General features: G+C 40.3%; 1 protein-coding gene across 3 annotated transcripts in view; it reads left to right on the forward strand.

Moving 5' to 3' along the window:
- Positions 1–606: 606 nt before the first annotated feature.
- CUL4B (cullin 4B) overlaps positions 607–26592 on the forward strand; it is a 77692-nt gene continuing 51706 nt past the window's right edge. For all 3 annotated transcript variants that reach the window (XM_045583557.1, XM_045583558.1, XM_045583561.1), the window contains exon 1: positions 607–682. In XM_045583557.1, the coding sequence (XP_045439513.1) occupies positions 622–682 (61 nt within the window). In that variant the 5' untranslated portion in view covers positions 607–621. The remainder of the gene's footprint in view (positions 683–26592) is intronic.

The following is a 26592-nucleotide window of genomic DNA, read 5'->3' on the forward strand; positions in this document are numbered from 1 at the left end:
AATTTTAAATTATTCTTTATGTTACACTTCATTATACCCAAAAATGTAGAAAAAGCATATTAGAAGTAACAGCCTTTACTCATCTGTGATATGGAGAATTTAAAGAAAACCATGTTAGAGCCATATTTATCTGACCACAAGAGGACCCTCAACAGCCACAGCACTATAGCCTGTTGAAAAGACCAAAATAAAAGATAATGAGATACTTGATTCAGATCACAAGTAAGATTATACTTTGGAAAACCCTCCAAATTAGCTGGAGGACACTTTGAAAGGAGACTATTTCTTAGCCAGCAGAGGCTTAAGCCATCATAATATTTAAAAGACATGTTATACTTCCAGTTTAAGATGTTAGTCTGAACAAATGTGCTTTTCTCCCCAAATTAGCTTTAAATGAAAGAAGAAAAAACATAAAAATAGAGCCATAACCACAAGGGATAACAGGGAAGGGTGTGATTAACAGGCCAGAATTGTTGGGATTTTCTTAAAGATATGAAACAAATAGGATAAAATTGATTAAGAAACTAGAGTTAATGAATCCATGACACCATAATGATATGGGAGAGAGCTACTGTAAAAGTGAATTTTCTGTCTTCTAACATAGACTCCCAAAGATAGACAATGTCACAGACACCTGGATCAGGGGATGAGGATGATGATGATACCATCTCAGAAGATAATGGTGAGTCAATGAACTAATAAAGCTTAGAGTTAAGTCCAAATGATTTTTAAGAATACGTCTAGGAAGCTTGAGTTAATTATTAAGAAGTTATTCCTAAGAAGATGAAGCATAATGAAACCATCAATAGAAAATCAATAGCAAGGTGGAAATAAATTTCCCGAGATTGTTATTAGGTGATGATGGTCAAGAGGGCATTTCTGCTTTTGCTTTCCTGTGGTTGTTTTATAGTGAGAATGAATTTGTGTAATATTTTTGGAGAATAAAAAAACACCTTTAAAGTTTGATAGTAGCCGAAACCGGTTTGGCTCAGTGGATAGAGCGTCGGCCTGCGAACTGAAAGGTCCCAGGTTTGATTCCGGTCAAGGGCATGTACCTTGGTGGCCAGCACATCCCCAGTAGGGGGTGTGCAAGAGGCAGCTGATCGATGTTTCTCTCTCATCGATGCTTCTAATTCTCTATCATTCTCTCTTCCTCTCTGTAAAAAAAAAAAAAAAAATCAAAAAAAATTTTGATAGTATTAAGTATTGCTAATGGTGGGGAAAATAAGCAGTCATTCTGAAAGTGGGAGTGTATGCACATTTCTGAAGAGTAACATGGCAATCTATCAAAAGTTTAAATATACCTTCCCCTTGATACAATACTACTTCTCCAAATAAATCCTCAAAACTACTTGTACACATTCACAAATATCTATGTTACAGGATATTCACTGCTACATGATTGTTATAGAAAAAAAAAAAGTTAAAAAAAAAAAGGAAATAACCAACTATACAAAAACTAGAGGCCCGGTGCATGAAATTCATGCATGGGTAGGGACTCTAGGCCTGGCTAGCGATCAGGGCTGATTGGGGCCTCCCTTCCCCCAGCTGCCTGCCAGACAGAGCCTTCCTTCACTCCACACCACCCCCTAATGTTCAGCACACATCACAGCAAGTGATCGAACTCCCAGTCTCCTGGTTGAACTCCATATTAGCCTTTTATATATAGAGATCGGGGAGTGGTTTAGAAATGTAGTATATGTTTACTACAAAATAACATGCATCCCTTAAATTATATAGATCTCTATGCATTGTTATAGAAAGATATCTCCAAAGTATATTAAGAGTTTTTTTCAAAGCACTTTCATTAAGTTTTAAAAGAAAATTTTAATACAAGAGTAAGTAGAAGGAATGAAATAATAAAGATCAGAGTGGAAACAAATGACATGGAAACTAAAGTAATAATAATAATAATAATAATAATAATACAAAAGATCAATGAAACCAAGAGCTGGTCCTTTGAAAAGATAAACAAGATTCATAAATCTTTAGCCAGACTCATCAGGAAAAAAAGACAGAGGACCCAAATAAATAAATCAGAAATGAAAAAAGAAAACTAACAACTGACATCACAGAAATACAAAGGATTATAAAAAATATTATTTAAAAATATAGGCCAACAAATTGGACAACCTGTGCAAAATGGACAAATTCCTAGAAACATACAATCTTCTAAAACTCAATTAGGAAGAATAAGAAAACTGAATAGACTGATAACTAATTAAATTGAAGCAATAGTCTAAAAAAAAAAAAAAAAAAAGCTGAAACTGGTTTGGCTCAGTGGATAGAGCGTCAGCCTGTGGACTGAAAGGGTCCCAGGTTCGATTCTGGTCAAGGGCATGTACTGTGGTTGCGGGCACATCCCCAGTGGGGGAAAGCGGGGGCGGTACAGGAGGCAGCTGATGGATGTTTCCCTCTCATCGATGTTTCTAACTCTTTATCCCTCTCCCTTCCTCTCTGTAAAAAAATCAATAAAATATGTTTTTAAAAAAATCAATAAAATATAAATAAATAAATAAATAAATAAATAACCTCCCAGAAAACAAAAGTTCTAGACCAGGTAGCTTCGCAGATGAGTTTTACCAAACATTCTAAGAACTACCACTTACCCTCCTCAAATTATCCAAAAAAATTCAAGAAGAAAGAAGACTTTCAAGCTCTTTATATGAGACCAGAATTATGCTAATTTCAAAACTAGATAAACTACAACAAAAGAAAATTATAGGCCAATATCCCTGATGAACATAGGTACTAAAATACTCAACAAAATATTAGCAAATCTGATCCAGCAATACATTAAAAAGATCATACACCGCCGAAACCGGTTTGGCTCAGTGGTAGAGCGTCGGTCTGCGAACTGAAGGGTCCCAGGTTCGATTCCAGTCAAGGGCATGTAAATTGGTTGCGGGCACATCCCCGGTGAAGGGTGTGCAGGAGGGAACTGATCGATGTTTCTAGCTCTCTATCTCTCTCTCTTCCTCTCTGTAAAAAATCAATAAAATATATTTTTTTAAAAAAAGATCATACATCATGACCAAATGGGATTTATTCTAAGGATGCAAGGCTGGTACAATATTCACAAATCAAAATATGTGATGCATCACATAAACAAAATGAAGAATAAAAATCACATGATCATATCAATAGACACAGAAAAAGAATTTAACAAAATCCAGAACTCATTTGTGATTAAAAACAAAACAAAACAAAACAAAACAAAAAAACTCTCAGCAAAGTGGAAATAGGAATGAGACCTCAACCTAATAAAGGGCATATATGACAAACCTATAGCCAACATCATTCTCAGTGGGCAAAAACTGAAACCATTTTCCCTTAAGATCAGGAACATGACAGGGATGCCCACTTTCACCTCTCTTATTCAACACGGCATTGAATCTCCTAGCCACAGCAATCAGACAAGAAGAAATAAAAGGCATCCAATTGGAAAGGAGGAAGTAAAACTGTCATCATTTACAAAGGACATGATATTGTACATAGAAAACCCTAAAGGCTCCACCAAAAATGGTCTAATAAACTAATTTGGCAAAGTAGAAGGATACAAATGTAATATTAAGAATTTGATAGCATTTCTATGCACCAATAATGAACTATCAGAAAAAGAAAGTAAGAAAACAACCTACTTACCAATGCAACAAAAAATAAGATATCTAGGAATAAACCTAATCAAGGAGGTAAAAGACCTATATTCTAAAAACTATAGGACATTGGAAAAATTAATAGAGGAAGATACAAACAAGTGGAAGAACATACTGTGTTCCTGGATATGAAGAATTAACATAATTAAAATGCCCATAACACCAAAGCAAATTATAGAATCAATGCAATCCCTATTAAAATACCGACAGCATATTTCACAGATCTAGAACAAATATTCCAAAATCTTTTTATGGAACCAAAAAAGATCCTGAATAGCCTTAGAAATACTGAGAAAGAAGAACAAAGTTGGAGGGATCATAATACCAGATATTAAACTATCGTACTCTACAAAGCCATTGTAATCAAAACAGCTTGGTACTGGCACAAAAACAGGAATATACATCAATGAAACAGAACATAGAGCCCAGAAAGTCAACCCACACCAATACAGCCAAGTAATATTTGACAAGGCAAGAACATACGATGGAATTAAGATATACAATGGAGTTAACTCTCTGCAATAAATTGTCTTGGGAAAATTGAACAGGAGAGTGCAAAAAATGGAACTAGAATACCAACTTACACCATATACAAGAATAAATTCAAAATGGATAAAAGACTTAAATGTAAGGCAAGCAACCATAAAAATCCTAAAATAAAATAGGCAGTAAAATCTCAGACATCTCACATAGAAGTATTTTTTTAATTTATGTATTTATTTATGTATTTATTTATTTAATCCTCACCTAAAGATATTTCTTCCATTGCTCTTCAGAGAGAATGAAAGGGAGGGAAGAAGGGGGTGAGAGAGAGAGATAAATATTGATGTAAGAAAGACATGTGCCACCACTTGAGGTGGGGAGCAAACCCAAAATCCGGGTATGTGTGCTTGACCAGGAATCAAACCTGAAACCCTTCAGTGAGGATGTAGAGAAAAAGGAACCCTAGTACACTGTTGGTGAGAATGCAAATGGTGCAACCATTATGGAAAACAGTATAGAGTTTCCTCAAAAAAATTAAAAAGGGAACTGCTTTGCCAAAACCGGTTTGAGTCAGTGGATAGAGCATCGGCCTGCAGATTGAAAGGTCCCGGGTTCGATTCTGGTCAAGGACATGTACGTTGGTTGCGGGTACATTCCCAGTAGGGAGTGTGCAAGAGGCAGGTGATTGATGATTCTCTCTCATCAATGTTTCTAACTCTCTATCCCTCTCTCTTCCTCTCTGTAAAAAATCAATAAAGTATATTTTAAAAAATGGAACTGCCTTATGACCTACCAATCCCATTTCTGGGAATCTATATATTAATATATAAAAAAGCCTAAGCAACTGAACGATTAAATGACCAGTTGCTATGATGCACACTGACCACCAGGGGGCAGGTGCTCAACAAAGGAGCTGCCCCTGGTGGTCAGTGCACTCCCACAGCCAACCACCTACAGCCAGCCAAATTCCTGAGGGCTCTTCCCCTGGCTGGCCAACCTTCTGTAGCCCCCCTCGGCCCCGATCACAGCCAGGTCAAGGACCCCACACATGCACAAATTCATGCACGGGGCCTCTAGTATATTATAAGAATCCTGAAACACCAATCAGAAAGAATATATGCACCCCAATGTTCATAGCAGCATTATTTACAATAGTTAAAATCTGGAAACAGCCCAAGTGCCCAGCAGTAGATGAGTGGATAAAAAAGCTGTGGTATATTTACACAATGGAATACTATACAGCTGTAAAAAAAAAGAAGGATCTCTTATACTTTGATATGTGAAGGGACCTGGAGAGTAGTATGGCTAAGCGAAATAAGCCAGTCAGAGAAAGACAAGTATCATGATCTTACTTATATGTGGAATCTAATGAACAAAATAAACTGCCAAACAAAATATGCCCAGAGGCATGAAAGTGTGGCACAGACTGACAGATCTCAGAGGGAAGTGAGTGGGGAAGGGTGGGCAGAGAGTAGCAAAATAACTTACATGCATACTAGTGGCCAGATGCACAGAATTTGTGTACATTAAAAGGGAATTAATTAAAGGAAATTGTTTAATATTGCTATTTGCCCTTTCTCTATAAATGTCAGAGATGAAAGAAAATTAGTAAAATGTATATAAAAATCTCCCTCCTGTCAGAGTCTGGGGCACATCATGGGACCCTGAGTCAAGTCCCCGCCCACCATCCACATGCACTTTGAAAATGCAGGAGACCCAGACCTGGCCAGCCCCATCCCCATTGGGTGAGACCCAGACCCAGCCGACCCCACCCTCATCAAGCTCCTCCAGGCAGGGGGCACAGCCTCAGGCCCCCTGGCCCAGCACTGGGTGGGGGGCACAGTCTCATGTGCCCCATCAAGCTCTGCTGGGTTGGGGATGCAGCCTCAGGTCCCCTGTCAAGCCCCACTGGGCAGGGGGTGCAGCCTCAGATCCCTCAGCGCAGTATCAGGCCCCCCAACTTGGTGCTGGGGCGGGGGACTTGGCCTCAGGTCCCCCATCAAGCCCTGCTGGGCAGGGGATGCAGCCTGAGGTCCCCTGCCCAAGCCAGATGCCATGTAGCCTCAAATCCCTGCTGTGTGGTCATTATGTTACAGCATCCTGAACAATTTGCATATTCCTCTATTATTAGTATTGATATATTGTACATAATCCATGGACATAGACAATAGTGTGGTGAAGACCTGGTATAGGGCAAGAACGGGGTGGAGGGAGGAAATGGAGGACACTTGTAATACCCTCAACAATGAAGATAAATCAAGTTTTAAAATAACTGTGTAATACTTTAAAAAATACTATGCAGTTTTAAAAAGAAGGGTCTCTTACCTTTTGCAACACCATGGATAGACCTGGAGCTTATTATGCTAAGGGAAATAAGCCAGTCAGAGAAAAACAAATATCACATGATCTCACTTATATGTGGAATCTAATGAATAAAATAAACTGCCGCCCAGCTGTTTTGGCTCTGTGGATAGTGTCGGCCTGTTGACTGGAGGGTCCCAGGTTCAATGCCTAGGTTATGGGCTAGATCCACAGTAGGTAGCATGCAGGAGGCAGCTGATCAATGATTCTCTCTCATCATGGATATTTCTATCTCTCCCTCTTCCTTCATCTCTGAAATCAATAAAAATATATTTTAAAAATAAAATAAATAAAAACAAACTGCCAAACAAAATATGCCCAGAGACATGGATGCATGAAACAGAGTAACAGATCTCAGAGGGGAGGGAGTCGGGGGATGGGAAGAGATTAACTAAAGAACATATATGCATAGATAGCCCTTGGACACAGAGAAACTTAAGGCTAATATGTAAATCGTCCGAACAGCAGAAAGACCAGTTGCTATGACACGCACTGACCATCAAGGGGCAGGTGCTCAATGCAGGAGCTGCCCCCTGGTGGTCAGTATGCTCCCACAGGGGGAGCACCACTAAGCCAGAAGCTGGGCTCACTTCTGGCGAGCACAGTGGCAGTGGTGGAAGCCTCTTCCACCTCCACAGCAGCGCTAAGGATTTCCAACTGCCAGCTTAGGCCCGCTCCCCACAGGCTCCCAGACTATGAGAGGGCACAGGCCAGGCTGAGGAACCCCCTGAGTGCATGAATTTCATGCATTAGGCCTCTAGTAGTGTGATAAAGGCCTGGGAAGGGTTGAATAGAGGGGTTTATAGAGATGGAAAATGGGGGAAATCTGCAATACTCTCAACAATAAAAAAGAAAAATGCCCTGAAGTAGAAAACAAAAAGCAAATTGTGGAGCTATATGTACAGTAATGATACCATTTAAAAATATCAAAGTTGCCCGACTGGTGTAGCTTAGTGGTTGAGCATTGACCTATCAACCAGGAGGTCATGGTTTGATTTCTAGTCAGGGCACATTCCAAGGTTGCAGGCTCAGTAGGCAGCCAATCAATGATTCTTTCTCATCATTTATGTTTCTATCTCTTTCTCCCTCTCCCTTCCTCTCTGAAATCAATTTTAAAAATATTTAAAAAATAACAAAGCTTCCTATTAGTATACTAGAGGCCCAGTGCACAAAATTTGTGCATTGAGGGGGGTCCATCAGCCTGGCCTCCACCCTCTAGCAATCCAGAACCCATTGGGGGATGTCCACCTGCTGGCTTAGGCCTGCTCCCCTCAGTCAGACATCCCTCTCACAGTGCAGGACCCCTCACTTCTTACCGCTCACCTGCTCACTTGTCCTTACTGCTCAGCTCGCTGCTCCTTAGCGCTGCCACAGAGGCAGGAGAGGCTCCCACCACCATCTCTGTGCTCGCCAGCTATGAGCCCGGCTTCTGGCTGAGTGGCACTCCCCCTGTAGGAGTGCACTTACCACCAGGGGGCGGCTCCTGCATTGAGCATCTGGACCCTGGTGGTCCGTGCACATCATAGCCACTGGTTATTCAGGTCATTCTGCCTTAAAGGTCACTTAGGCTTTTATTCTTTTCTTTTTTTAATATATTTTATTGATTTTCTACAGGGAGGAAGAGAGAGGGATAGAGAGTTAGAAACATCGATGAGAGAGAATCATAGATCAGCTGCCTCTTGCACACACCCTACCGGGGATGTGCTGGCAACCAAGGTACATGCCCTTGACCAGAATCAAACCTGGGACCTTTCAGTCCACAGGCCAACGCTCTATCCACTGAGCCAAACCGATTAGGGCTAGGCTTTTATTTCATAGACTAGAGACCTGGTGAATGAAATTCGTACATGGGGGCAGGGGTTCTCACAGTCTGGCCTGCACCCTCTCTAATCTGGGATCCCTTTTGCAATCCAGAACCAGTGGCTCCTAAGCGCTCACCTGCCTGCCAGCCTGTTGCCCCTAACTGTTCTCCTGCCTGCCTAATGGTCCTAACTGCTCTCTCCTAAAGGCCTGATCCCCCTAACTGCCTGTCTGCTCTCCCCTCCTCTCGGTACCTTTAGACCCTGGTGCAGGAGTGCTAAGAGCTCTCTGCCAAGGCCCCGCCCCTGCCCTGATGCCCCCCACCCCCCTCTGGCCAAGGCGGTGTGGTGAGCCTGCATGTGACTCCACCTGAGAGCCCACCCCTGGCAGCAACCTCATGTCCTGGTGGCACAAGTCCCCGCCCCGGCCCTGCCCACTAGCTCCTATTTGCGTGCAGCCTGTTGAACAGTAGTGACTGCGACACCATTAGGACCAATTAGCATATTACATCTTTATATATAGATATATACAAATATATATGTACACAAATACTGTGGAAGACAATGCACCAAACTTTTTTTTTTAATATATTTTATTGATTTTTTTTACAGAGAGGAAGAGAGAGGGATAGAGAGTTAGAAACATCGATTAGAGAGAATCATCGATCAGCTGCCTCCTGCACACGCCCCACTGGGGATGTGCCCGCAACCAAGGTAATCAAACCTGGGACCTTTCAGTCCACAGGCCAACGCTCTATCCACTGAGCCAAACCCGTTTCGGCCAATGCACCAAACTTAACAGTGAAGGAACACTTCTACACTTTATCCTATAATCTTCAATATGGTTTGCGTTTAAAAAAAACCAAAAAACGTATATGTGTATCATTTGTATAAGTAAACAAAACTGAAAGATAACCATCAATAAACTGTAGTGTGTAAAACTTCCATTAATAGTTGATAAAAGGTGCCGGGACCAGTTTGGCTCAGTGGATAGAGCGTCGGCCTGCGGACTGGAAGGTCCCGGGTTCGATTCCGGACAAGGGCATGTGCCTTGGTTGCGGGCACATCCCCGGTGGGGGGTGTGCAAGAGGCAGCTGATCGATGATTCTCTCTCATCGATGTTTCTAGCTCTCTATCTCTCTCTTCCTCTCTGTGAAAAATCAATAAAATATATATATTTTAAAAAAATAGTTGACAAAAGGAAAAAAATAAATTCAGTAAGGAAAGAGTAAGAAACCACAATCAAGTTTGATGATTAGAATTTTTAAAAAAGTGACAGGGGGCCCTACCTGGTGTGGCTCAGTTGGTTGAGCATTGTCCCATGCACCGAAAGGTCACTGTTTCGATTCCAGGTCAGGGCACATATCCAGGTTGCAGATTTGATCCTTGGTCCAGGTGTGGGTAGGAAGTAACTGATGGATATTTCTCTTTCACATCAATGTTTCTTTCTCTCGCTCCCTCTCTTCCTCTCTAAAAAATCAATAAAAACATATTTTAAATTTTGTTTTTATTTTTTATCTTTATTTTTGAAATTATTACAGATGTCCCTCCTCCCTCCCCCCCCCATAGCTTCCCTCCACTCGGTTCCCACCCCACCCCAGGCCCTTGCCACCCTATTGTCTGTGTCCATAGGTTCTGCATACATGCATATAAGATCTTTTGCTCAGTGGTTAGGCACATGTGTCAAACACAAGGCCCGCGGGCCAAATCCGTCCCGCCAGACCTTGCAATGTGGCCCGCACCACGCTGTCATCACTGCACTCTGCTGCGTTTCCATCACAATGACAGTTTATGACTGTTCAGTAAACCATTCGGCCCGCGATTTAGGCTGGATTTTAGATTTTGGCCCCTTCTCTGATTGAGTTCGACACCCCTAGGTTAGAGCATCAAACCTCAGACTGAAAGGTCACAGGTTTGATTCCCAAAGAATGTCTCTCTCACATATATGTTTCTCTCTCACACAGCATGATAAAACGTGTGTTTGCTTAAATGGGTCATGGTTTTTCTCATACCTCCATGTCTTTGTACACACTATTCCCTTTTTCAAGTAACCCAAAGATCTCCAGATCTCATATCTTGATACTATAAACTAAGTTCAGATTTGTATAATTAGTATACAAACTACAACTCTAAGTAAGTCCCTATCTTGTTGACCAAGGAAAGTCTATTCTTCTATGAGGTGGGACAGTGCTTTCTCTAACCCCCAAATAATTTCAGAAAACCCACAAAAAATTCTTAAATGCGCTGAAAATCAGTCTTAGTTGTCACTTGCCATCCCTGACATCTATTCTTTTCCCAAACTGCTATGCTCCAGAGTTTAACTTTGACTTTTAAAAACTTTTAATTATATAATTTTAATACTTACAAAGGAATATTTGTGACATGTGGTTTATAATAATAAAACAAACCTCCATGAACCCATCGTCAGCTTAAGAACTAGAACACTACCAGTGCTTTTGAATCCACCTAAATTCTCCCCCCTTGCTTCCTGCAGATCAATCAATCTCCTATCCTGAATTTTGTGTTTATTATTTCCCTTATAAATTTTAATAGTTTTACTATGTATATCCACAAGTTTTTCTTACTTTTGAGCTTTACAATAAAGTTATCAAATCGTATCAAATTCTGCCCTGACTGGTTTGTCTAAGTGGATAGAGCTTCAGCCTGCGGACTAAAGGATCCCAGGTTCAATTCTATTCAAGGGCACATCCCTGGGTTCTGGGCTTGATCCTTGATGTGGGGCATACAGGAAGCAGCCTAACAATGATTCTCTCTCATCATTGATAATTCTATCTCTCTCTCCCTCTCTGAAATAAAAAAATATTTTTATTTATTTATTTATTTATTTATTTATTTATTTATATTTTTAATATATTTTATTGATTTTGTACAGAGAGGAAGGGATGATTTTGTACAGAGAGATAGCGAGCTAGAAACATTGATGAGAGAGAGTCATCGATCAGCTGCCTCTTGCACACCCCCTACTGGGGATATGCCCGCAACCAAGGTATATGCCCTTGACTGGAATCGAACCCGGGACCCTTCAGTCCCCAAGCCGACGCTTTATCCATTGAGCCAAACTGGTTTAGGCTGAAATAAAAAAAATATTTTTAAAGAATCATATATATTCTTCTGTGATTTGCTTTTTCCATGTTACATTATTTCTGTGATTTATGCATGTAGTTGGAATTCATTTTTCAGTGCTGTATAATATTTCATTGTGTGAATACACCACAATTTATTTAGCCATTCTGTCAAATAATATTCTTTTCCCACTCTTTGAAGTTTGTAGTATGCTCATTCACACTAGGAACAGAAATCCTTAGCATGTTTGGCAAGGGTCAGCATTTTTTTTTTCTGTAAAAGACTAAATAGGAAATATTTTTGGCTCTTTGGGCCTTAAGGTGTCTGACAACTACTGAATTCTGTTGTTTTAACACAAAAGCAGCCACAGAAAATATGTAGATGAATGAGGATGGCAGTGTTCCAATAAAAATTATTTAAAAAAAACAGGAAACTGCTGTGTTTGGCCCATTGACCATCATTCCCAAACCCTGATCTTATTCATATGAATATCTATAGCATTATCCAGTCTTGGTCATATGTTTATTTCTATTATCTCACTTCTTTCTCATTAACTTATTTCCCATGACTCATAAGTACACCCCCCTCCCCCGAATCCTGCCATTGTGATTCTGAGCTCCTATATCTAAGGATAAGCCCAATCTGTAAGTCCAATTCCTGAACTAGTATGGCTTAAAGCAAAAATTATTACCAGTAGCCCAGCTGGTGCAGCTCAGTGGTTAAGTGTTGACCTATGAACCAAGAGGCCTCCCTTAGATTCCTGGTCAGAGCACATGCCCAGGTTGCAGGCTCGATTCCAGCAGGGGGCATGCAGGAGGCAGATGATCAATGTTTCTCTCTCATGGATGTTTCCATCTCTAAAATAATCAATAAACACCTATTTTAAAAAAAGAATTATTACCAGTAGCCACAGCTCCAACAGTATGTAGGATATAGGAGTAAGGCCTGGTGCTAAGAGGCCTAGGAATTATTTTAAGGTAGCAATTTTCAACTGGTGTGCTAAAAGACTTTTTAAAACATGCAATACCCAACTATTTAGTCAAGGACACTGACCTCTTTTCCTTAGATTGTTAAATAAATTTTAAAAAATGACAACAGCCAAACACAATTGCCAACCAGTGTAAATACCATGATTTAAATCATAAATATGTAGGTTATATGATAGAGTTGCATCTTTTTTTGTTGTTATTGATCCTCACCCAAGGATATCTTTCCATTGTTTTTTTTTTTGTTGTTGTTGTTGGTTTTGTTTTTGTTTTTGTTTTTGGTTTTTTTTGGAAAACTGGGAGAGGGAAAGTGTAGGGAGCAGTTATAGGGTTAAGCCTCAAACTGATCTGCTAGCAAAGCCACAAACAAGTCCCAGCTTAGAGGGTACAGCCCTCTTAGCATAATTAAGCTTGACCTTATGAAGCTCCCTAGATCATTCCTGGGTAGCTAATGGGCTGTGGGAGATGCAGCAAGTGCTGCCAAAACAAGTGAAACTCATAAGAACACTGTAACTATGGTGATCACTACTTTGTTTACCTCTGACTATAAAACAAAGCCTCAGCTTGCCTTCTAGATCTGTTCTGTGATCTCAGCCAGGCACAGAAGATCCACATAGAGTCTAGACCCAGCTTATTCTCTTTGTCTATCTTTTCTTCATCCTTCGCCAGGCCTCCTTTAGGCTCGCCGAACCCTTTGCTGTGCTGGCGTAGCACAGGAAAGACAGAAAAATTGATGTAAGAGAAACACATCAATTGGTTGCCTCCTGCACAAGCCCTGGCCAGGACCCAGATCAGGGGAAGAGCCTGCTCCTGACCGGAATCAAACCCAAGACCCTTTGGTCCACAGGCTAACAGTCTGTCCACTGAGCCAAACTGGTTAGGGCTAGAGTTGCATCTTATTGGTCATGTGGCAAAATGAGGGCAACTGACAAGTCAATTCCTTTTTCTCCCCCATTGACTTTTCTTTAGAGAGAGTGAAAGGATGGGAGAGGTGGAAAGAGAGAAATATTTTTTTAATGTAATTTATTGATTTTTACAAAGAGGAAAGGAGAGGGATAGAGAGTTAGAAACATTGAGGAGAGAAAATCATCGATCAGCTGCCTCTTGCACACCTTCTACTGGGGATGTGCCCACAACCCAGGTACATGCCCTTGACTAGAATCGAACCCGGGACCTTTCAGTCCACAGGCTGACGCTCTATCCACTGAGCCAAACCGGTTTCGGTGAAAGAGAGAAATATTAATGTGAGAGAGATACATTGATTGGTTGCCTCCCAAACCAGGGCCAAGGACCAAACCTACAACCCACATAGGTGCCCTTGACTGGTAATGGAACCCAGGATCCTCCAGTACATGGGCCACACCAGCCAGGGCTGATTGGTTAATTCTTGGTACCAGAAATCCTCATATACAGGTACTCATAATCCTGCACACGAATACATGCACTAGTAGCTCTCTGTGGGGCCTGGCTGCTCTGTGCCCACTGCCCAGATGTTCTCCATAGTCCAGAGGCCCTCCATAGCTGGGGTGGGGCGCTTGCCTTGTTGCCATGACAACAATGCAAGCATCCTGCACCGACCACTCTGACCCTTAGCCGCTGCCCAGAAGCCCTCTGCGGTCAGGCAGAACTTTTGCCTCATTGCCATGGTGACAAAGCAAGCATTCCCCCAGACGTCTCACACTCCCCACTCTCAGTGGCCGCCCCCCTCCCCCCAGGACTGGGGGACTCTGGTGGGGCTGACGGGACTGGGTGCCACCATATCTATTATGGATTGTTAATTTGTATATAACCCTTTCATTAGATAGGATAAGCAGCTACAAATGCATTTCACAGATACCAATGGAGTATTTCACAGAACTAGAATAAATGCTTCAAAAATTTGTATGGAATCTTCTGGCCATTGTGGCTTGGTGGCTGAGAGTTGACCTATGAACCAGAAGGTCACAGTTTGATTCCAATCAGGGCACATGCCCTATAGGAAGTGTGCAGGAGGCAGCTGATCAATGATTCTCATCATTGATGTTTCTATCTCTTTCTCCCTCTCCCTTCCTCTCTGAAATCAATAAAATCAATAAAAATATACTAATATTATTAAAAATTTGCATGGAACCACAATAGCAATGGCAATCTTAAGAAAGAAGAACATAACAAAGTTGGAAGATTCACCCTACCTGATATCAAACTATACTACAAGGCCATAGTCATCAAAACTGCATGGTACTGGCATAAAACAGACATATAGATCTACAGAACAGAATAAAGACTCCAGAAATAAATCCATGCCTTTATGGTCAATTAATACTTGAAAAAGAAGGCAAAAACATACAAGGAACTAAAGATAGTCTTTTCAATAAATGATGTTGGAAAAATAGGACAGATATGTGCAAAAAAATGAAACTAGACCATCTTCTTACATCTCTCACAAGAATAAACTTGCAATGGATTAACAACTTAAATGCTGGACTGGAAGCCATAAAAAACTTAGATGAAAACACAGGCAGTAAAATCTCAGGCATTTCTCACAGCCGTATTTTTTCTGATATATCTCCTTGGGCAAGGGAAACAAAAGAAAAATAAACAAATGGAACTACATCAAACTAAAGAGTTTTTGCACAGCAAAGGAAACCATCAACAGAATGAAAAGACAAACCACTAAATGGGAGAACATATTCGCTAACGATACATCTGATAAGGGGTTAATATCCAAAATTTATAAAGAACTTAGAAAATTCAACACCAAAAAATAAATAAATAAATAAATAAAAGTGGAGAATCCAAGATGGCTGCACAGGTAAACACCTAGCCGCAGCCGCACACAACAATTTCAATAAAATACAACTAAAATATAAAATGGACATTACCCAGAACTACAGGAAAGTCCACTGACTGGAAATTCTACAACGAGAAGCAAGGAGAAAACCAGAAGGAAGAGCGGAGGAGCTGTAAAAGCCTAAGGTACGGAGACATGTGGCGCGCTCGGAGAAGACAGAGCCAAAGAGGAAGGGCGACTGAGTGTCTGGCTGGCGTTCCCTAATGGGAAGGAGATAAAAGCTCCGACTGGCCCCAGTTCTGACTGCTCTGAACACCAGTTCTAGGCCAGACCCCGGGGACCCAGGGAGCTGGGCTGTAAGGCAGAACCCCGGGGGAGCAGCAAAAGGAGGTCCCGGAGGCGCACACATTGGCACATTGTGGGCAGAGAAGGGATGGTTGGCTGTGCCACGGGATTGCCCTGGCGGGAAGGAAACAAAAGCTCCAGACTGCTCTGAACGACACCTCCAACTCCACTTCCAACTGAACTGAACCCCAGTTCCGGGCTCATTGGGGGAGAGCCTAGACTGTTTGGTAGCAGGTGAAAATCAAGGGTACCTTTCTCTCAGAGGTGCTTGCAGTGAGTACTGAAGGACCCTGGGGCTTACTGAGACTCAGGAACCGCATAGGGCGGGGCTGACGGAAGCCAAGGCTATAGGCTCCACCCTGAAACTCCGCCCCATCAGGGAAGCTGTGAAAATGCTGAGACAATGAAATAGATCACAAACGAAAGAAATGGAGGACAAAAAGCGACTAGATATAGAGTTCAAATCTACACTTATAAAATTTTTCAAGAATTTCCTAGAAAAGGTCGATAAGACCTATGAGGATATGAAAAGGGATCAACTAGAATTAATAAGGAATCATCAAGAAATGATAAGGGATCAACAAGAAATAAAGAATACATTGTCTGAAATTAAAAATATATATATTATACAGAGTCCTAAAAACAGAATGGAAGATCGCAAGAATCAAGTCAAAGATTTGGAACATAAAGAGCCAGAAGACCCTCCTCCACAGAAGCTAGAAGGCAAGAGAATCCAGAAAATTGAAGATAATGTAAGAAACCTCTGGGACAACTTCAAGCGAACCAAAAAATAGGACAGATATGTGCAAAAAAATGAAACTAGACCATCTTCCTACATCTCTCACAAGAATAAACTTGCAATGGATTAACAATCAGAATTATGGGGGTCCTAGAAGATGAGAGAGAGCAAGATATCAAAAACATACTGAAAGAAATAGTGACAGAAAACTTCCCCCACTCGGTGAAAGAATTAGACTTACAAGTCCAGGAAGTGCACAGAACTCCAAATAAAGGGAATCCAAAGAGGACCACACCAAGACAAATCATAATTAAAATTCCAAGAGCAAAAGACAAAGAGAGAATATTAAAAGCAGCAAGAGCAAAGCAGGTAGTTACCTATAAAGGAGCACCTATACGATTGTCAGCTGATTTCTCAACAGAAACCATGCAGGCCAGACGGGAATGGCAAGAAATATTCAAGGTGATGAATAGTAAGAACCTACAGCTAAAGATAATCTATCCAGCAAAGCTATCACTCAGAATCGAAGGTCAGATAAAGAGCTTCACTAATAAAAAAAAAAAGCTAAAGGAGTTCATCAACACTAAACCAGAATTATATGAATTGTTGAAGGGGGTTCTTTCAGAAGAGAAACTAAACAAAGATAAAAATTATGAACAACAAATATGTAACTATCAACAAGTGAATCTAAAAACCAAGGAAATTTTTAAAAAAATCTGATGAACAATAGTAACTGTTGAATATAATAGAATCAGAGGTATGGAAGAGGAGTGAACTGACTATTCTTGGGGAAAAGGGGAGAGGGGGGCGTGGGAAGAGACTGAACATAAACTGTGAACCTATGGATGAGGACAATGGGGGGTGGGGAAAGGGCAGAGGGTGGGGTGGGAAACTGATGGAGGAGAGCAATGGAGGGGGGGAAGGAACATTTGTAATAATATGAACAATAAAAATTTATTTTAAAAAATGGCAAAGGACCTGAATAGACACTTCTCCAAAGAGGACATACCGATGACCAATAAACATATGAAAGGATGCTCGATGTCACTAATCAGCAGAGATGGCAAATTAAAACCACAATGAGCCTGGCTGGTGTGGCTCAGCGGTTGAGCATCAACCCAGGAACCAAGAGGTTGCTGGTTCAACTCCTCGTCAGAGAACATGCCAGGATTAGAGGCTAGATCCCGGCTAGGGGGGCATGCAGGAGGCAGCTGAGCAATGATGTTCCTCTCTCATTATTGATGTTTGTATCTCTCTATCCCTCTCCCTTCCTCTCTCAATACAAATATATTAAGGCAAGCAAAAACAAACAAACATAGCATCCTGTACACAGTCTTCAAGAAAAATAAAATCATAATGACATACTACCTCACACCTGTCAGAATGGCTACCATCAATAAATCAACAAATAATAAGTGTTGGCAAGAATGTGGAGAAAAGGGAAACTTGGAGCACTGTTGGTGGGTATGCAGCCATTGTGGAAAGCAGTATGAAGTTACCTCAAAATTTTAAAAATGGAACTGCCTTATGACCCACTGATTCCTGACTTCTGGGAATTTATCCAAAGAAGCCAAAAACACTAATTCAAAAGAATATATGTACCCCTATGTATTTACAATAGCCAAGATCTGGAAACAGCCCAAATGTCCATCAGTAGATAAGTGGATAAACAAAGCTATGGTACCTTTATACAATAGTATACTATACTACTCTGCTATAAAAAGGAAGAAAATTTTACCCTTTTCGACAGCATGAATGGACCTGGAGAATATTATGCTAAGTGAAATAAGCCAGTCAGAGAAAGACAAGTACCATATGATTTCACTCATATGTGGAATTTAATGAGCACACTGAACCACCAAGCAAAATAGAGACAGACTCGTGATAGAGAGCAGGCAGACAACTGGGGGTGGGGGTGGAGTGGGAAGATTGAGAAGAAAAAAACAATGAGAGAACTCAGGGACACAGACATTAGTGTGTGATGGTGGGGGTGGAAGGGAGTAGGTGGAGGTAGAAGAGGGCAGAGAGGGGATAAAAGATGATGGGGAAAAATAAAAAATAAAAATCACTTTGGAGCAAAAAGGGTAGGTACGTAATTACTATATTTTTTTGCAAATCATCAAAATCATACCTATTTTTTGTCAGATAGGCAAAAAAACAATTATTTTTGATGTGCTGCAGAAGTTTAGTAATTAGTTTATGTGTGCCATGAGATGAAAAAGGTTGAAAATTACTGCTTTATAGCTCTGGCTGTTGTGGCTCAGTTGGTTGAGTGCAATCCCATGTACCAAAAGGTTGTGAGTTCCACCCCAGGTTGGGGTGCCTGGAGGATGCAACCTATCCATGTTTTTCTCTCTCTCCCTCTTACTCTTCATTCCTCTCTCTCTCTAAAATAATTAAAATCCATTTTTTTAAAGAAAAGAAAATCACTTACATTACAGGATTTGAGACTGGGATGCTGCCTTTATTTTCCTCTTAGCACTCCCAAGTTCCTGGTTAAGAATGAAAGCCAGCTTTATAAGAAATGCTAAAGGAATTGCTGTAAGGGATTGCTGAGAAGAAAGAGAAAGAGAAACCCCCACATACAGAATTAAAATGGCTATAAATAAGTACCTCAATAATAATCCTAAACGTAAATGGATTAAATGCTCTAATCAAAAGGTGTAGGATAGTTGAATGGATACAAAAACATGACCCAACTCTATGTTGTCTTCAAGAGACCCACCTCAAAACAAAAACACAAACAGGATGAAAGTGAAGGGATGGAATTTTTTTTTTCATGGAAATGTAAAAGAAAAAAAAGCTGGAGTAGCAATACTCACATCTGACAAAATAGACTTTAAAAGCATCATGCTAAGCAAAATAACCCCGATAGAGAAAGATAAATATTATATGATCTCACTCATTTGTGGAATATAATGAACAACATAAAGTGATGAATAAAAATAGAGCCAAAGGGGAAAAATATACCAGAATATAATAGAAGTAATCCTGTTACTTGCAGATTTTTAATATTTCCTACATGAAATAGCATACTATGTTGGTACAGTTTTGATATTAATATACTTAAAATCCTTTTATTCTTTAAATATTAATGTTTGTTGCATGTAATATTATATGTAAGATCATTTTTTTTTTTGATTTGATGTTTATTACATGTAACATATTTAAAAGTTTTTCTTGAGATATTAATGTTTATTGCATGTAATATTATATTTAAGATCATGTTTCTTGAAATTTTAAGGTTTATTACATGCAACATTATTATATTTAAAATCTTTTTCTTGAAATAAAAAAAAGAAACAACAACAACAAAAAAAGAATGAAACTATTCCCTGAGAAATAGTCTCCTTGAAATTTCCTGAATATGGCCAAAACCGGTTTGGCTCAGTGGTAAAGCGTGGGTCTGCAGACTGAAAAGTCCCAGGTTCGATTCTGGTGGTTGCAGGCACATTCCCAGTAGGGGATGTGCAAGAGGCAGCTGGTCGATGTTTCTCTAGCTCTCTATCGACGTTTCTAGCTCTCTATCTCTCTCCCTTTCTCTCTGCAAAAAATCAATGAAAATATATATTTTTTTTTTAAAAAGAAAGAAATTTCCTGAATATGCCTTATTCATTCTCCCTCACCTTAAGGATTTAATCATGCTCCCTGATTTCCTTCTTTGTGCCCCCTGCTCCCTCCTACACCCCTAGCCTGGCTAATTCCCACTTATCTTCAGGGATTTAAACTGAACTACTCTCAGGAAACTCTTCTGACTCCTACCCTTCCTCTACCCACCTTACATTTGTGCAGGTATCTCTTTCTGGGTTCCTAGCAGCTTTTATCTCTGGGTCCTGTTAACTGTCTTCCTCACCCACTAGGCCAATTGAGAATGGTTTGAGGTCAAGGGTTGTCTTTATGCCCAGTGACTGGATCATAATGGGTCCTCAGGCAGTGTTTATCCAATGTTTGCCTGGATTTGGCTAGTAGAAGGAGCTGATTTCTACACCCGGTGGAGATCAGCCAATGGCTGAGTATCCAGCCAGAGAACCCACAGATTTCCTAGAGCCAAATTGCCACTGACTCCTTTTTTGTTGTTGTTAACCCTCACCCAAAGATATTTTTTTCCATTGAGTTTTTTAGAGAGAATGGATTTTAGAGACAGTGAAAGGGAGGGAGGGAGGGGGAGAGAGAAGCATCAATATGAGAGACATTGATTTGCTGCCGCCCACAGGAGCTCCCACTGGGCCAGGATTGAACTTGCAACTTAGGTACATGCCCTTGACCAGGAATTGAACCTGAGACCCTTTGGTCGAGAAGGGGATGATACTCTAACCACTGAGCGACCCGGCCAGGGCACCACTGTTTCCTTGAATGTATACTTGCTGCTGTGTCCTTCCAGCTTAAGGATGGCCTGGACTGAACCCAAGCTTTGGCCTCCTTTTGGACACTGTGATTTGGCTCATCTCAATAAAGGAGTTATTTTATGGGTCCTCTTTTTTTTTCTCCTAGTGAGTGGGGCTCTGAACATCTTTTCCTAACTTGTCTATTATTTGAGACAATTTTTTGGCATGTCTGCTTACTAAATTGTCAAGTATGAGAAGTACTGTATTTGGAATTAGAAAAAAATAGATTTGGTTTAAGTCTGTGGGCTTTGTGTCTTTGATCAGTCCTTTTAACCTCCTTCCCTGAGCCCGTTTCTCACCTGTAAAATGGGGATGGCTTTGACCTATCTCACACTGTGACTATGAGGACAAAATAAGACTGTGTGAAAATGTCTGTAAAACCTGTAAAATCAATTGGAAATGGAATTTTGTATAGTTCTGTATCCCCTTGTGACATCTAGCACCATGCTTTGCCTAGAGTAGTTAGTTGCTCAATACATTTTTGTGGAATGACCAAATGAATTGGCACGAGAAATAACGCTATTGGTGGTAATGAAGAACATTTAATAGAATCAGGGAAAACGGATCATTTGGCAATAGAAACATCCATATGGTAATAGTTCAGAAGTTGGGCATTTATGGATAGTTCCAAACCTACACTCTTAATGTCTGCTCTTTGTTTTGCTTTGTGAAAATATTTAAGCCGAAACCGGTTTGGCTCAGTGGATAGAGTGTCGGTCTTCGGACTGAAGGGTCCCAGATTCTATTCCGATCAAGGGCATGTACATTGGGTGCGGGCACATCCCTGGTGGGGGGTGTGCAGGAGGCAACTGGTCGATGTTTCTCTCTCTCATCGATGTTTCTAGCTCTCTATCCCTCTCCCTTCCTCTCAGTAAAAAAAAATCAATAAAATATATATATTTAAAATAAAATAAAAATATTTAAACTTTCTAAGATAATTTGCTATATAAAATGAGCTGTCAAATTTGACTAGGTCTTAAATATTTAGTTCACAAAGTTGGATTTGCCCCAGGCAATACTGTGAAGTTAGCAAAAATGTACTGTCTGAAATCTTTCCTCCCTTCACTGTAACTTTACACTCCCCGCCCCCTGCAAAGCCTACTCCTAGTTCTGTTTGTTTACCACCAGATTCTCCCTGGCTAATTAGCACTTGAAAAAAATAATTCCTAGAGAAGAATATTTTTTAATCAAGTGGAATGAATAAATAATTTAAATTTTAGGCATTAAAGGGAGTACAAAGTAGGCTTATCAGCCCCATTCAAATCACAATGGTACTTACTTCACCTTCATTTGTGGTCTCTACTCTGGTTTACATAGAAACACCAAGATAGCCTCTTTAGAATACTGAAAGTTGAGACCCTACTCACAGAGATTCTAATTTACTTGGACTAGGTTCAGACCTGAACAAAAGTGTTTTTTTTTAAAGCTCCCCAGGCAATTCTGTTGTGCTGTCAAAGTTGGAAACCACAGATTTAAACCTAAATTGGCCCTGCTCTTGAGAAAAAGAAAAGCTGAATGTCATTTGAAGATCAAACCTTTAAGCAGGGAGAGGGCTTACGGACTGCGATAATCATTGATAAAGTGAACAAAGGGTTAAAAATAGGCCCAGAAGTTCCATAATAAGCAAGTGCTTGGCAGCACCAAAGGAAGAAGTTAATCTATGGCAGATTCAGTCTCTCATTCCCAAACCTCCAGGGTAAATGACCTGGCCCTGTTGGTCCTTAAATCTGCTTTCCAGATGGCTCCTGGGTATGACCTTAGATAAAATCTGAGTTAAGCAACTAAGTCCTCAAATGGTTGTTGGTGTACCTGAGTCAGTAGTTCTTCAGTAGATGAGACAATTCTACATAGAAGATACATGATTTTTAAAAAATATATATTTTATTGATTTTTTACAGAGAGGAAGGGAGAGAGATAGAGAGCTAGAAACATCAACCAGCTGCCTCTTGCACACCCCCTACGGGGGATGTGTTTGCAACCAGCGTACATGCCCCTGACCAGAATCGAACCTGGGACTTTTCAGTTCGCAGACCGACGCTCTACCACTGAGCCAAACCGGTTTCGGCCATGATTTTCTAAAAAATGAGATTTGTGTTGCTTATTTACAGTTTACTGAGCACTAAGGGTTCAGCTGTTCCAGAAAACCGGAGAAGAACCAAGCAATATTTATATTTATTACGTGTGGGTCCAGAGGAAAATGTCTCTCAAATTCTGGGTCCCAACATGGAGGAATTTTCCCTATTTATATGTTTTTACCTTCCGTGTCTCCCAAATATGGGTGTTTCCGCCCTCCTTGGCAAGTTCTTAAAGAGCCCCTATGTGCTGGGGCCTTGAGACCTCAACCAAAGGCCTGGCCTGGTGCCAGCACTGATAATTTCGTTCAGGGGAGGCATAATGGCCTCTCTGAAGAGGGAGTAGTCTTGTATTCCTTATTATTTAAGCAAGCAAGCATTTACAGAAGCCAAATAAGGTTAAAAATTCAAACAGCAGTTTTTATATAAGATGGATGCTTCACAGCATTTGTTATTCGTGTTTTTTTTAAATATATATTTTATTGATTTTGTACAGAGAGGAAGGGAGAGAGAGAGCTAGAAACATCAATGAGAGTCTTCGATCAGCTGCCTCTTGCACACCCCCTACTGGGGATATGCCCGCAGCCAAGGTACATGCCCTTGACCGGAATCGAACCCGGGACCCTTCAGTCCGCAGGCCGACGCTCTATCCACTGAGCCAAACCGGTTTCGGCTGTTATTCATTTTTTTTTATATAAAGCAATTCCAGAATGGATAAAGGATCAGTTCACATTGTGTAGCTGGATCATCTTTGCCTAAACTCTGGCCTCCCCAGTCATCCCATAGCAGCAGCTGGCTGTTGACTGTTGATAGCATAACAAAGCCCTTATTATGATATAGTGTTTCTCATCTCATCACTGCTTGGTTGGCCTTTGCCATATTTCCCTGCTTCAAAAGTGGTCCTTCATAAAAGTGAGTAGAGAACATGGGCCACCTTTTACCCAGAAGTTTGTTTGTTTTTCTGGACACAGTTGTAAACAAATTCGGCTGCAGAAACATCCTTGGTATTCTGAGCAAGCAGTATCTCTTATTTTTATCAAAAATCTTATAGAGAACAAGGCTTCCAGGAGTGTCTGTCCTTTTGACAAGCCCCTGCTCTGAGACATCTGGCTAAGAATCAACCACTCTGGGGAATTCCCTTGATGAAAACAGGGAAACAGGTTACACTCTGCCTTTTTAGAGAGATGACTTCAGAAGTAAAGGAATGGAAATTAGAAAAACTGGCCCTCATCCTATTTCCTCCTTTATGCATATTTTTGCCTTTATAAGTACCTACACATTTACTTACTTGATTAAAAGAAGGCCAATAATAACTATAAATCATTTGGCAGCATTGTAAAGTTTAATTACTGTTTCTAATGTATGAATTGAACTCACAAAATGAAAGATTCTAATATATGGAATATGTGGTAAGTGCCCAATCTGGTTTAGTCTGATAATGGCCATAATTGTATGTTGTCCTACACCGCATGTCTACATTATTGTGGTTTCAGTGATTTCAAACTTGAAAAACGTATTTTTATGTTGAGGATGTGTTTAACATTGAGTGTATAGAATATACACTTGTTTTAGCTAGCCTCAGTTGGTTGATTCTTGAAGCAAATGATGTTTTATAAAGCAAGGTGGGAGGTTTTTTTTCCTTTAGATTGGTCCAAGGGGTCAAGAAGACACAGCCGGGACCGGTTTGGCTCAGTGGATAGAGCATCGGCCTGTGGACTGAAAGGTCCCGGGTTCGATTCCCCGGTCAAGGGCATGTACCTTGGTTGCAGGCACATCCCCAGTGGGGGCGGTGCAAGAGGCAGCTGGTCGATGTTTCTCTCTCATCAACGTTTCTGACTCTCTGTCTCTCTCAATTCCTCTCTGTGTAAAATCAATAAAATATATTTTAAAAAAAAAGACACAAAGTTCTGGTCCTCATACATCATATAATATCTAAGTTGGTTTGTGCCATAAAATGTAAATATCACTATCAAAATAACATACACATATTAAGATGTGCTATTTACCGAGGACTAACCTGTCACAAAGTAAAATGAGACAATAAAGTGTCAAAAGGAAGATTATTATTAATCACTAAGAAAAAATATTTTTTCCACAAAACTCACTGGAGGCTATTTCACAGAAAACTTAAATAGTAGGTTGGACTATTGGACCACTGAAATTAAACTAGAGCTCAAGAGCCAAGGATCTGTGCTTTCATAACTAACACACAACTCCAGAAAGTGAAGGATTTAGATAACCATGTCAGATTAGGAGCTATTATTACTAGAATGTAGTTGAATATTAACAGGTCAAAGCCTATCCTTTATGTTACTTATAAAAGTTTATCTTTGTATGGCAAACCAGTTTTCTTTTATCTTTATGCCCGCTCCTTTCAGTTACACTAATATTTGTCATTTAAAAAATAGCTAGCACTTCCATACATCGTTTCAAAGAATATAATTCATTAATTAGAACAGGACCCACAGTTTGTTTTGCAAAGTTCTTGGTTAAAATGCAAATCCTCCTAATAGAGGTACTTTTAGGGCATTATCAGCTGACCCATCCATATACCCGTTTTAGGAATATAACCGCATGAATTAGAACAACCTTGTTTATGATCCTAAAAATTAGCCATGGCATTATTTTATTCTCATTCAATGAAATATTCCATTCAATAAGTATTTACTCTACATATACACATGTTCAGCATCCTGAGAAATGTGAGACAAAATAAACAAAGTTTTGTGTCCATTGGTTGTACTTATATGCATGTATACAAATCCTTCGGTTGATCTATTATCTCTCCCAGATCTCCCTACCCTCCTCGCTGTAATTTGACAGTCTGCTTATTGTTTTACTGTCTCTATATCTATCTTTTGGTTCATCAGTTTATAATGTTCTTTATTATCCATAAATGAGTGAGGTCATGTGGTGTTTCTCTTTCATTGACTGGCTTATTTCACTCAGCATGATGTTCTCCAATTCCATCCAGGTTGCTGCAAATGATGAGAATTCCTTCTTTTTTTATGGCAGCATAGTAAAATAATAATAATAATAATAATAATAATAATAATAAATAAATAAATAAATAAATAAACAAAGTTTTAATGTTTGGGGATAACTTCCTTGGTCTTAAGAGTTTACAACCTCACATTAGGCACTAAGAACCATATGGTACATTAAAAACAGACAGGAGTCCCTCTTCCCCCTTTCAGGCCTCTATCTTCCTATTTGTGTGTGGCCGAGGAGCCTAAGTTCCATTAGAGCCTTGCTCTCAGCTGACTCATCAAACAGCACAAAGGTGATAATGGCCCAATGGGGTACCTTTTCTAGGAGGATTTGCATTTTAACCAAGGAATTTCCAAGACAAAAACAAAGTGAAAACAACAAAAACTACTAATAAAAAAGAACAAAGAGAGCCTGTGCAAACAAAGTTAGAAAATTTATTTCTTCTTAGGGTTCCAATAGACCTATCTCTCCCCCATGGATTTTTAGAGACAACGGAAGGGAGGGAGGGAAGGAGAGAAACTCTGTCAGACTTCTCAGTTGGTTGCCTCCTGCATGCAGCCGACCAGGGATCTAACTTGCAATCCAGGAACATGCCTTCCACCAGGAATCAAACCCCAGACTGAGGGCCGACTTTCTAACTAAGAGCTACACCAGCTAGGGCACAAACTGCTTTTATTCCACCCACAATCCGGTCACTTCCCTGCTTTTATCCTAGCCTACAGTGTAGACCCCCAAGTTTTTTGTTTTTTTTCTCTTTTTGTGCCAGGCACTCTTGAGCCTCACCTTCCTTCCTTCCAACCAGACACATCCTACATTCCAACCCCACTACACTTTCCATATTTCTATAACTAGGCCAGGCCCTCTCACAACTCCCTCCTTTGCCTGTTTCCCACTGCCCAGAATGCCTTTTACCTTCTTTGT

Source organism: Pipistrellus kuhlii, unplaced genomic scaffold, assembly GCF_014108245.1.
Source record: "Pipistrellus kuhlii isolate mPipKuh1 unplaced genomic scaffold, mPipKuh1.p scaffold_m20_p_19, whole genome shotgun sequence".
Classification (NCBI taxonomy): domain Eukaryota; kingdom Metazoa; phylum Chordata; class Mammalia; order Chiroptera; family Vespertilionidae; genus Pipistrellus; species Pipistrellus kuhlii.